We start from the raw sequence: 12,161 nt of genomic DNA on the forward strand, positions 1-12,161 counted from the left end.
GTATGGGTGCTACACCTGGCAGTGTTCAGGGCTGGCATTTCAAAATGCTGGGCTGGAGATAATATAGGAATTAAGGCACTGGCTAACCCCAGTTTGAATCCTGAGCACCCACTATGGCCCTCTGTGCATAGAGCCAGGCACAGCCCCCTGAACACTGCTGGGCAACCGCCAAAACTGATTTTTCAAAATCCCAGTGATTGGGGCTGGAGAGATAGCACATCGGGTAGGGCGTTGGTTGCCTTGCACGCGGCCAACCCGGGTTTGATTCCCAGCATCCCATATGGTCCCCTGAACACGGCCAGGAGTAATTCCTGAGTGCAAAGCCAGGAGTAACCCCTGTGCATCGCCAGGTGTGACCCAAAAAGCAAAAAAAAAAAAAAAAAAAAAAAAAAATCCCAATGATTGCTTTTATTAATATGAAGCACATATGGCAGTTTGAGGAAGAAAAGGAATGAAAAAAAATATACTACTACCCTCAGTTTCTGTATTATCAACTGACTTATAAGGAGATGCCACAGCAAAAAGTATACCTGCATCAGATTAAATCTTGCCACCTCGTTAATGGGAGCATCAGAAATGATCCCGTACTGCTCTGGGTTGACAACTGCAGGACAGATGAAGCAGGCCAACAGGAGGTCAGTACACATTGCCCTGACCTCCCCTACTTCCAGCCTGTCCACACAGGAAAGGGTTTTGTACATCTGCGACACGATCCACCTCAAACTATGTGGAAAGCAGTACGTGTTCTGCTTGAGATAGCCGATAAACTTGTTCACCAAAGCCACGAGCTTGGCCTCATTGGAGTCCACCATCTCCTGAACCTTTTGCCTGAATCTCTCTGAGCCTTTTTCTCCAAAGAGTTTTTCCTGCTGAGCTGGGGAAAACCGCTCAATGAGCTTGTTCGGATCCGTCTCCAGGTGATCTTCGTCTTCAACCAGCAGCTGCATGATTGGCTCGTGCAAAGTGGCGGTGAGGAAGAGCTTGGCAGAAAAGAGCCCTTCGGAAAAAAGCTTAAACAAGATGCTGAAGGCACAAGTCCCTCGCCTCAAAAGTCGCCTAGGGTTGTCACTTTCTTTAAGTTCAAATTCAATCAAGTATCTCAAAACCTGAAGGAGGTAGCTTTCATCCTCTTGCATGATGCAGTTACCGTAGAGGGAGGTAAAGACTGTGTAAATAACACTTTGTGTGTTCTCCTGATTGAGTTTCTCTCCGGCAACCAACGAGGAAGCAATGAGCCGAGGGTTTTCCCGTAATCGACTCAGGAATTCTCCATAAGCAGTCTCCTGAAATCCCAACTGCTTATATCCATCAACAAACTGTGTATCTTCCAAAATCTTGGCATGCTGGCAACATTCAGCGGGGGATGCTTCCGCACTAATGAGCAAACAAGCAAAATTAAAAAACAAAAAAATTAACAGCAACAATGTTCTGATACATACTCTAGACTGAAACAGAAATGTGAGCTGACTATAGTCTCAGCAATGAAATCACTCTGAATTCCTAACATCTTTTATTAGGCCATCAAGTCTTTTAATGTTAAAAAAAAAATCACAAAGTTCAAAGGAGTTAAAAATGGAAAGACAAAGCCTTAAACCATATACTTTGTGGGAAATGAACTCCCTTGGGAAAGAATTGTAATAGCTGGTAAGATTAAGGCCCGGAGGGATGGCGCAAGGTCTCCTGCACATGCCTCGCATTCTCTGCATGCGGAGGCGCAGCTTCGTTCCCCAGCATCTCCGAACAGAGTCAGGAGAAGCCGCCAGGACCGCCAGGTGTGGGCCACGAATAAAGAAAAACTAAGAACACAAAACCTTATCCTGGGCTGGAGAGAGCGTGTGGGGTTAAGCCACTTGCCCTAAATGCAACCGACCGTGGTCCAGTATCCAGCACCAAATATGACCCTTGAGCTCAGAGGCAGGAGGAAGATCTGCTCTGCCAAGTGTGACCCAAATCCACCCACCACACCCCACTCAAAATTAAAAAAAAAAAAAAAAAGTTTTGTTTTTTTTTTTTAAATCCCTTTTCCTTGGGCCAGAGACAGGACAGTGGGTAGAGCACTTGCCTTGCCAACGGCTCACCCAGGTTCAATCCCCAGCAACCCATACAGTCCCCCAAGCACCCCCTGGAGAAATTCCTGAGTGCAGAGCCAGGAGTACCCCTGAGCACCACTGGGTATGGCTCCAACACAAAATCACAAGCCTTTTTCTTACCTGGTTATAATAAGTCGATCCAAATTAATTCTCTGTTGCTTAGCAATCCATGCTGTCCGATACAACTTTTCGGCTGTCTTAAGTACATCTGCATTGAGCCTTTGAATGAGCTGCTTCTCAGAGTTTACATATAAGCGTTCCTGCTTGAGGTGATGGGCCAACGTATGAATATCCAGTTTCACCATCTTCAAATGTGGGAAGGATCCAAAGGTTGATCACTAAGAATTAAAAAACAAATGTTAAAATTATGTCAATAATTTTCCAAAATTAAGAAGAATAGGAAATCACATGAATTAGGAAGCACACAGGATCATAGCTAACTCCAATCTTAAAAATAATCCTTTTGGGGCTGGAGCGATAGCACAGCGGGTAGGGCATTTGCCTTGCACGCGGCCGACCCGGGTTCTAATCCCAGCATTCCATATGGTCCCCTGAGCACCGCCAGGGGTAATTCCTGAGTGAAGAGCCAGGAGTAACCCCTGTGCATCGCCGGGTGTGACCCAAAAACCAAAAAAAATAAAAATAAAAATAATCCTTTCATTACAAAAGCATTATAATTTCAATATAGAAAAAAATTAAAAATAAAAGCACCAGGGGCTAGAGCAACAGCACAACAGGTAGGGCATTTGCCTTGCATGCGGTCGACCCAGGTTCAATTCCTAACATTCCATATGGTCCCCTGAGCACCACCAGGAGTAATTCCTGCGTACAGAGACAGGAGTAACTCCTGTGCATCGCCAGGTGTGACCCAAAAAAGCCAAAATAAATAAATAAATAAAATTTAAAAACAAAATAAAAGCACCAGAGAGATAGTATGAGTTAAGGAGCTTGCTTTGTATACAGCTGACCGTGGTTCAATCCCTGGCACTGCACATTGGTCCCCTGAGCAGAAGTGACCCCTGAGCACAGAGCAAGTAGCCCTGAGTACCACTGGGTATGGCCCAAAACCGAAAACCAAAATGAACAAAAGGAATTTAAAGAAAAAAGAAAAAGAAGAGTTCCCAGGAAAGTGGCTGGAGTCTGCGAGGTTCTGCAACTGCTCCCTTTCATTTCACAGTCACCAGCGGCCCATGACTGCCACTTCCTAACACACGTCCTGCTTCTCTCCGTGCTTCTAAAAGTCTATCCTAATGCAAGTCCTTCAAACTTCTGTTGGCTCACATTATTCCCCTACTACAAACCATCCCAGCTTATTCCAGACTTTCGAGTATTATCTGACGGTGCTGCGTGCTCTGCCTCTGCCATTCTATTCTCGCTCACAGACCCACACAAGCTGACTTCCTTGCTTGAGCAGATCCAGCATGCCTGGTCCTCAGACCCCTCCATCTGCTGACCCCTCTGCCAGTGAGAAGACTACTCTTGCTTAGGGGCCATACCCAGCAGCGCTGAGGGGCCATGCCCCGTGCCAGGGATGGAGCCCCGGCCTCCAGCATGCCAGACGCCAGAGCACTACAGCCCTGTGACTGACTGCCCCAGTGTTTCGCCAGATGTTTCTGCATGGCCACAGCCTTTGCTTCATTCAAGTCAGCCCATGCAAATGTCTACTCAGAAAGGCCTTCTGGACACTCTTTCTGAAATAGAAAGTATCGCTTCCGATCCCTTTAGTTCATCCTTTTCAGCACTTGCCCTGTCCTGCAGCTTGCAGTGTGGTGTCCTGTCTGTTTTGCTCTCTCAGAGCTGTAATTTCAGGGCCGAGGAGAGGGCCTGATTCACAGCAGAAGTTAAACATTTGCCAAAGGAATAAATGAAAGCACACAATTCTTATTTATCTAGTAGCTAAACGGAATCCAAAGAGCACACATATTTTAAAGTATTATTACTTAAGCTATACTCCTCAGCCTAGAATGCCTGCCAGACCACAAATATTTTGTATCAACTAAAAAGCCTAGTCCAGATAGCAGAATACAACCTTGTGTCTAGACAGCAAATAGTCGTGACATAGAAAAATACCACTCATTAAGAGTTACGGGGCAGTGGAGGGGGGCAGATGAGTCCCCCACCCACCCTAACAGAGCCCTGGCAGCCAAAAACCTCCAGAACTCAATCACCACCATGCTCAGAGCCAACTTCCACAGGCTGTGACGAGCCTCATCCTTGGGTGAACCTACTGAAAAACCCAGGCATGTGGGACTCATGAACAACATCTCCGGGCTCGCAGAGAGTCAGAAATGGGCAACCTCCCACTTCTCCCTGTGCTTCTGGCAGCCTGACAGTCATGCCCACAAACTGCCTCTGGCGCCATATAAGCTCATTAACAGCCATGATCCTGAGTACCTCACAAATGAATCTCTCAGAACAGAGCAACATGAGAGCAACACGCTGTTGAGATGACTCCAGACCCCAAAGTCCCACCATCCAGTTAAAAAAAATAATAATTAATTCATTAACCTCAGCTCTATCACCATATTTAAAATTTTAGAATTTCTGGAGCACGCGGCCACATTTGCGGCTGCATAACATCTCATACTCCACACCACTAATGTACCAAGAGAAGGGCTTAATGGCTCCAGGGTGAAATACAACAATCTTCACACACTTTCTTCTAAGGAAAGTTTCTGGATAATTTTTAGTGGATTATTCATAACAAGCAATACAAAATAAATCATTTAGGTCCTGCTTTGGGAGTAGGCTTTGTGGTCAGGGTGGAAACATTCTAAACATGGTGGTGGGAAGGTGTAATTGTGGTGGAATCAGTGTTGGAATATTAAATGTAATAAATTATTGTGAACAACTTCATAAAAATAAAATTTAAAAAAATCCTGGGGCTGAATCAATAGATGGCAGGTACCGTGGGCAGGTTGTTTGCCTTGCACACAGCCAACCCAGGTTCAATCCCTGGCACCACATATGGTCTCCCAAGTCCCACCAGGAGTAATCCCTGAGCACAGAGTCAAGAGTAACCCCTGAGCACTGCCAAGTGTGACCCAAAATAAACCAAAAAATGTTAATCATTACGATTACATGCAAAAATTGCTCTAAGAGCAAAAACTGAATGTTTGCACCATAAGAATAAGAAAATGAGGTCAGAGCAATAACACAATAGGTAGGTTGAGGCTGACCTGGGTTTGATCCCTGACACCCCATATGGTCCCCCACCACCACCAGAAGTGGCCTCTGAGCCCTGCCAAGTATACTGTCACTCCAACCTCGGAAATAATATTTATTTAAAGCCATCATATTTAAAGAAACAGATTTAACGATTTTTAATTATTTGATTTTAGAAATTCAAAAAGAACATTCTTAGGGCCGGAGCAACCGTACAGCAGGTAGGGCGCGTGGCTTGCATGCAGCCAACCTGGGCTCTATCCCAGCACCACAGACACAAGGTCTCCCAAGCCCTGCCAGGAGTAATCCCTGAGTGCAGAGCCAGGAATAAGCTCACAGCCCTGCCAGGTGTGACCGCAAAACAAAAACAAAAAGATTAAAACGATGTCTAGTTCACCTAGATGAGTCACTATTAGGTCAGTAAGAAAAGGATCGTATACTTTTAAAAAATGGTGACGCGTGCACACACATTGAAGGGCTCAATCAGCACTAGGCGACTTCTCATCTCTTCCTGTGAGACCTACAACAGCCTCCAGGGGGCTCCATGCCCACATAAACTTAGAACAAAACCACAGCACAAAGCGCTTTGGTTATGAGGATATCGTTAATGAAAACAGTACTGCAAATGACTCTCTAAAATGCAAGGAACGGCCTCAAGCACCCCATGCGGCGAGGCCAAAAACCAAATGATCGATAATCTCTAAGGCTCATCAATGTGCCTGGGTACATAAAGCATATTCTCTGAATTCCAGGTTTGTTTTCATCCATAAAATGTAGGCACAACATCCACATTTATTTTGTGTCTGGTACAAGCAATATGTTGACTGCTAGGAAAGAAAAAGGGGTAAAGCCCAGTGTGTATCCTCAAGGACTCTCATCTAGTGGAATGAGGCAGATATGCAAGCCCATGACAAGGCCAGAAATGTTACTAGAATTATGCTAGAAGATTCTCTAAGGTATAGCACTGCACTATAGCACCGTTGTCCCGTTGTTCATCGATTTGCTCAAGAAGGCACAAGTAACGTCTCCGTTGTGAGACTTGTTACTGTTTTTGACATATCAAATACGACACAAGGAGCTTGCCAGGCTCTGCCGTGCAGGTGGGATACTCTCGGTAGCTTGCCGGGCTCTCCAAGAGGGACGGAAGAATCAAACCCGGATCAGCCACATGCAAGGCAAATGCCCTACCCACTATGCTATTAAAAAGACTGAGGAGCAGCCCAAAAAAAGATTGACCAAAGAGTTAGATGCCTGTACCACGTCTGAAAAGACAAGTATGGGTGCAGCAGTAAAGAGGGTGGGGGGTGGGGTCAGGATTACTGAAAGAGGCCATGCTGGAGGCCCTGATTTGACCAACCCCGGGCACGGCATGCGCTCCCCCTCCCCCCGGTCCCAGTACTGACAAGGAGCAGCCCTTGGGCACTGCCAGGTATGGGCCAACAGCAAGAACAAAAAAGTCCAGAGACAAAGTCAGTCAAGTAAATGCAAAGAGATAGAAGCATCAAGAACAGAGAATGAGGGCCGGAGCGATAGCACAGCGGGTAGGGTGTTTGCCTTGCACACGGCCGACCCGGGTTCGATCCCCAGCATCCCATATGGTCCCCCAAGCACCGCCAGGAGTAATTCCTGAGTGCAAAGCCAGGAGTAACCCCTGAGCATCGCTGGGTGTGACCCAAAAAGCAAAAAAAACAAAAAAACAAAATAGAACAGAGAATGATACATGTCTGGCTGTAGTTCGGGACACGTATGCTTGCATGTTTAAGACTCCTACACTGGAGGAGGGAGAAATGGATTACGAGATAAGGTTGCAGAGCAGAAAAGGGATTAAGAAGCCAAAGTTAAGAGCCATGGGCTTTGCTGAGCAGGTGATGGGAAGAGTTTTAAACTGATTAGCAGGACTAAATTTATATTTGAAAACATAAACCGGTCATTTGAGGGGGTGGGGCACGCTGGGCAGTTTTCAATGGGCTGGAATGCACGCTTTGCATACGGAGTCCCGGGCTGGGTCCCCAGCATGGCACTGCACGGTCCTCGGGAGTGACCCCCAAGCATGGAGCCAAGAGCAGCCCCTGAGCACCAACAAGTATGCATGGCATTCGCCCACCAGTGAGGATGAGGTAAGGCTGGGATCAGATGAAAAGACAAAGAAATTGTTGATAAGGAAGAACTATCGCAGAGGGAATGGAAAGAGCAGGACAAATCAGCGCGATGTCAAGAGAAAGAAAAATACTTCAGAAGCTGCGACTCTACCAGCTGAGCAGACGCAGGCCCAGCTCTGCGGGTTTCCAGCACCAGAGTCGAGCACAGCTGCCAGGACACCAGGAGAGGCCCTGCTCCCCAGAGCACCGCTGGCAGGGGCGCCCCTTGACATCCATATGTGGGGAAGGTGGGGTAGGTGTTTCCGACTCTGATGATAAGGGAGGCACCGATACCACACTTGAGTATCACATGAGAAAACACCAGTGGAAACTGCGCCTCTCCTGGTTCCTAGGAGTAGTTAGCACCCCTAATATCACAATAGGGACTTGCATCTCAGAAAACGGAGTCTCAGAGATACTCCACGCCCAAGGCACACAGGTGAGAACCAATGTTAGAAGCAGTACACTGTGTCATACCCAGATCTCTGCAGGAGTGACTCAGAGATCCTTTCACTGAACTCTGATCCATCACTGGGAACCACTCCTTCCCTTTCAGTTACCACCCAACCACATGCTCTGGGAAGCCTTCCATCTCTAACCTTAATTCCTTTTTAAAATAATCTTAACAGGGGCCGGAGCAATAGCACAGCGGGTAGGGCGTTTGCCTTGCACGCGGCTGACCCGGGTTCAATTCCCGGAATCCCATATGGTCCCCTGAGCACTGCCAGGGGTAATTCCTAAGTGCAGAGCCAGGAGTGACCACTGTGCATCGCCGGGTGTGACCCCAAAAAAAGCAAAAATAAATAAATAAACAAATAAATAAATAAAATTCAACCCTAAACTATCTTTTCTGACTATTTCCACAACTCACTTACACAGTTCCACACTATCCCAGCACAAACGTTTCTTCAACTGCTGGTGATCATGCCCATGCCCCTCACCTTCTGCAAAGTCCACCTGACGCCCGCACTTGCCCGCAGTGTGCCCGCTCTCGCACTGCCCTAGACTAGAAGTGTTTCATCTGTACTTCATGCATACATCTCCCAGCCCCTCTCATCATTGGTTTAAAATCTATGGTAAGTGCATTCTATCTTAACAAGAGTACACTTAAACCTTATTCCTCCGGGGCTGAGGGATAGTAAAATAGGTGAGGCGCTTGCCCTGCATGAGATTGACCCAGCTTCGAGCCCAGGTGCCCCTGCATCACCAGGAGTGACCTCTGAGTGAAAAGCCAGGAATAAACCCTGGGTACCACTGGGTGTGGCCCCCAACCAAAAACAACCCAAAAGATTGTAATCCTCTACTTCAATGCACATGCAAGCAGGTTCACCTCACCAAAATCAACATGATCATTTCTATTTCACTAATACAGTGATTCCCAAGTACATCCCCATTTTTTCTTTAAATTTTCAGAGTATGGCAAAGTTCCTTAAAAAGTAAAACCCACCAAGGGTCTCAAGGTGGTCATACGCTGAAGACCCTGACTTGGAAGCAGGAGGCTTGAACTCAATCCCAAACACTGCTCGCATATGCCAAGATAGATCCTGGCAGTTCTCCTGTCTGGGACCCCTGGGGTCCCTGGTGCTACTTCCCCCCGTCAGGAGTGTGCACAGTGGGTGATGTGACCCTGGCCAGTACAACTAAAGTAAAAGCTATGCAAGCACCAGGGCCAGGAATGGGGCCCCAGCGAGTACCTGTGTGAGTGTCCCAGTTAGAGTGCAACCAGCATGCCCACCCCACCCTTTGCAAGCACACAAGAATATTCTAGGCCCTGACTTCCATTCCTGGACTATTACTCTGTGATGCTGGTAGTCCCTGAGCATTTCTGGATATGTTCCCTAGGAAAATGCAAAATCAGGGCTGGAGCAATAGCACAGCAGGTAGGGCATTTGCCTTGCACGTGGCCGACCCAGGTTCGATTCCCAGCATCCCATATGGTCCCCTGAGCACCGCCAGGAGTGATTCCTGAGTGCAGAGCCAGGAGTAACCCCTGTGCATCGCCAGGTGTGACCCAAAAAGCAAAAAAAAAAAAAATGTAAAATCTCATGATCCAAGCTCTGAAAGACTGTCAGCACTGTCGTGACCAACAGGCTCTGACTGCAACCTCTCTCGCTCCTCCAACACAACACTCCAATGACCATCCACCAAGACTTTCAAGACACTAATCCCACCATTCTCTACCCCGTCCCTGCATCTTCCTTCCTTGCCTAGTGTAATCACTACCTATCACTAGAATCACTTCCTTGAACATACTCACAGCAGTCACTCACTGAGCTAAACCACAATCCCAGCAAATCCACTATTCTGCCTACTCCTGGTCTACACCCACGGCAGAGAAAGCAAACATGCCCACCATGCAGGGTCACTCTAGACTCAGACCGTGGCCCGCAAACTATCAACGTCCCGTCCATCCACCACTCCCAGACATCGGCTCTCCTCCAATCCCCAGCTCCCCCCCCCACCTCATTAGTTTCTTCTGCTTAGAAAATCTAAACCAACCGGAAGGTCTCTGCCACAGCTCATAGGTAACAGATGGATAGATGGTTGCAGAGAGAGATAAACAGGTAGACCTACATTTGAGGTCTATATTTGATCTTTGAATTAACTGCCTTTCACCTGGCTAAAGCCAACGCTCACTTGATTACTAATTCCTCCCTCGATCTATCAATAACATCCATACTCCAATAGCTCCCCTTGGGATCATTCCCAGTATGCAAAAATGCTTATGCTTTCATCTTTAAACATATGTATTCATCTTCTGTTCCAATTTTTCTCCTTCCCGTTAAAAGAAAACTCTTTGGAAGAAAAGTTCCCAAACCCACAGTCCCCACCCCAGCCTTCCAGCCAACCTGCCAGTCTTGGGGCCCAGGGATGTGACTCAGCATCGAGCAGGCCGGAGGCCCCCTACACCGAGTGCAACGCCTGTCATCACCACGCAAAACTTCACTCTCCTACAGGGCTGGGCACATGCTTTACAAGCCAGAGAACCAAGTGTGTACTGTAGTACCCAACTGCAACCTCTGGGCACTGCAACGGTGAAAGGGTGGCGGCAGGGAACTGCCCATCTTCCGGTCACCAGAACTAGTATGGCGTAGCCAATGCTGAACTCTCACTCCTCGTCCTGCTTCGGGTCACCACTCGCTCCATTCCTTGAAGCAGCTCTGAGCCCTATGGCCCATGTCCTCCCAGTGTCCTCCCGCTCAGGCTCAGGCTCCTCTGCAGTTTCCCCTCCTCTCCCTGCAGTCCCCCACCCTGGTCAGTCTCTGGATCTGTCTCCTTTCTCTCTCCTCTCGGTGCCCAGGCCATCTCATCCATCTCACGCTAAGAACCATCAAAGTGTAAAGCCAAGCCAGCACCTCCGGCCTGCCTTTCCCAGGATCCCTGTCCACTCACTGCCAACTGAAGATGGCCCAAGATTAATTCCTCCCCCTCCCTGTCTGCACCCCACCTACACCCCACAGTAAAGCGGGTTATTCCCAGTCCAACCCATCCTACTCAGTGGTCATCAAGCTCTGTAAAGGCTCCGACAAAACCACTTCCCCTTCCACATGTAAAGCCCGTGCTCAGTTCGCTGAACTCTCTCTTGCTGGCCCTTTTATCTGTAGCATCAGGAGCTTGCTTTCTTTCCAGCAAGAAGCACAGGCCCCCTCCAAGGCTGAAAGAATCTCCTAGGCCCCACACAGTCTAAAATATTACTATCTGGTCCTTCACAGGGAAAGGTTGCCACCTCCTGATAAGCAAGCATCCCCGATAAGGTGAAGTGTTCGAACTAGAAAAGTGGCAAGGAAGATGCACATATTACAAATGTGAGCAACTGTTGCATGAATGAGTGAATGATGACTCAAGGATTCGAAGGTAAAAAAACACTATTTCAACCATTTTACAGAAGGAGAATTTTACGTTTCAACTGTCTGAAATGTAACAGTATTTCAACCGTTTTACAGAAGGAGAATCACCAGTTCTTGCTTTGCTGTTCAAGTTTTCTATTTATAGGTAACCCGAGCCAGACCAGGAAGTCATCTCCCCAGCCCTAATTTTTCTGTCAATTTTAAACTGTCCTAAAAAAGAAAGGATGGGGCTAGAACAATAGCATAGCGGGTAGGGCGTTTGCCTTCACGTAGCCGACCTGGGTTCGATTCCCAGCATCAAACCTTATGGTCTGATGGTCCCCATATGGTCCCCCAAGCACCGCCAGGAGTAATTCCTGAGTGCATGAGCCAGACGTAACCCCTATGCATCGCCGGATGTGACCCAAAAACCAAAAAATAAAAAATAAAGGATAATTAACATTTTCAATCACACACCCTTACTCCAACATCCAATCTAGCAACTATTCCTCCCGTCCTTCCCGTTGGTGACTGTCACTGTCGTGATGTATGGATCCCCACTTTGTGATGTGGAGTCCTGGCCTCATGCTTGCAAGGAGAGTACCAGGCCCCCTGACCCTTAGCAATCTTTTCCACCAAGGAAAAAAAAAAAAGATACAAACTTGAAAAAAACAAGTTTGTACACTGAAATTTGTCACAATCCCTAAGGGCTGCATCCAGGAAAAGGCCTGCCAGAGATCAGAGGATGCTCAGGAACCCACAAGCATCTGGTAGAACACTGCTGAGTTTTAACCCACTGGAGGCTTGGGCAGATGGACAGAGCACTTGGAAGGCCGAGTTCAATCCCTGGCACACGCCCGTCCCCTGCGCCCCCAGCCATCACTGAGGGCCCCTGCGCCCCCAGCCGTCACTGAGGGCCCCTGCGCCCCCAGCCTAAGCAG

The 12,161-nt window shown here is 47.7% G+C and overlaps 1 protein-coding gene across 10 annotated transcripts in view; it reads right to left on the reverse strand.

The window, feature by feature from the left end:
* GAPVD1 (GTPase activating protein and VPS9 domains 1) overlaps positions 1 to 12,161 on the reverse strand; it is a 90,179-nt gene that overhangs the window by 54,478 nt on the left and 23,540 nt on the right. For all 10 annotated transcript variants that reach the window (XM_055142460.1, XM_055142357.1, XM_055142418.1 and 7 more), the window contains exons 2-3: positions 2,211 to 2,428; positions 531 to 1,374 (exon numbers count right to left, since the gene is read on the reverse strand). In XM_055142460.1, coding sequence (XP_054998435.1) covers positions 531 to 1,374; positions 2,211 to 2,395 — 1,029 coding nt within the window. In that variant the 5' untranslated portion in view covers positions 2,396 to 2,428. The remainder of the gene's footprint in view (positions 1 to 530; positions 1,375 to 2,210; positions 2,429 to 12,161) is intronic.

This window comes from Sorex araneus, chromosome 1 (genome assembly GCF_027595985.1).
Source record: "Sorex araneus isolate mSorAra2 chromosome 1, mSorAra2.pri, whole genome shotgun sequence".
NCBI lineage: Eukaryota > Metazoa > Chordata > Mammalia > Eulipotyphla > Soricidae > Sorex > Sorex araneus.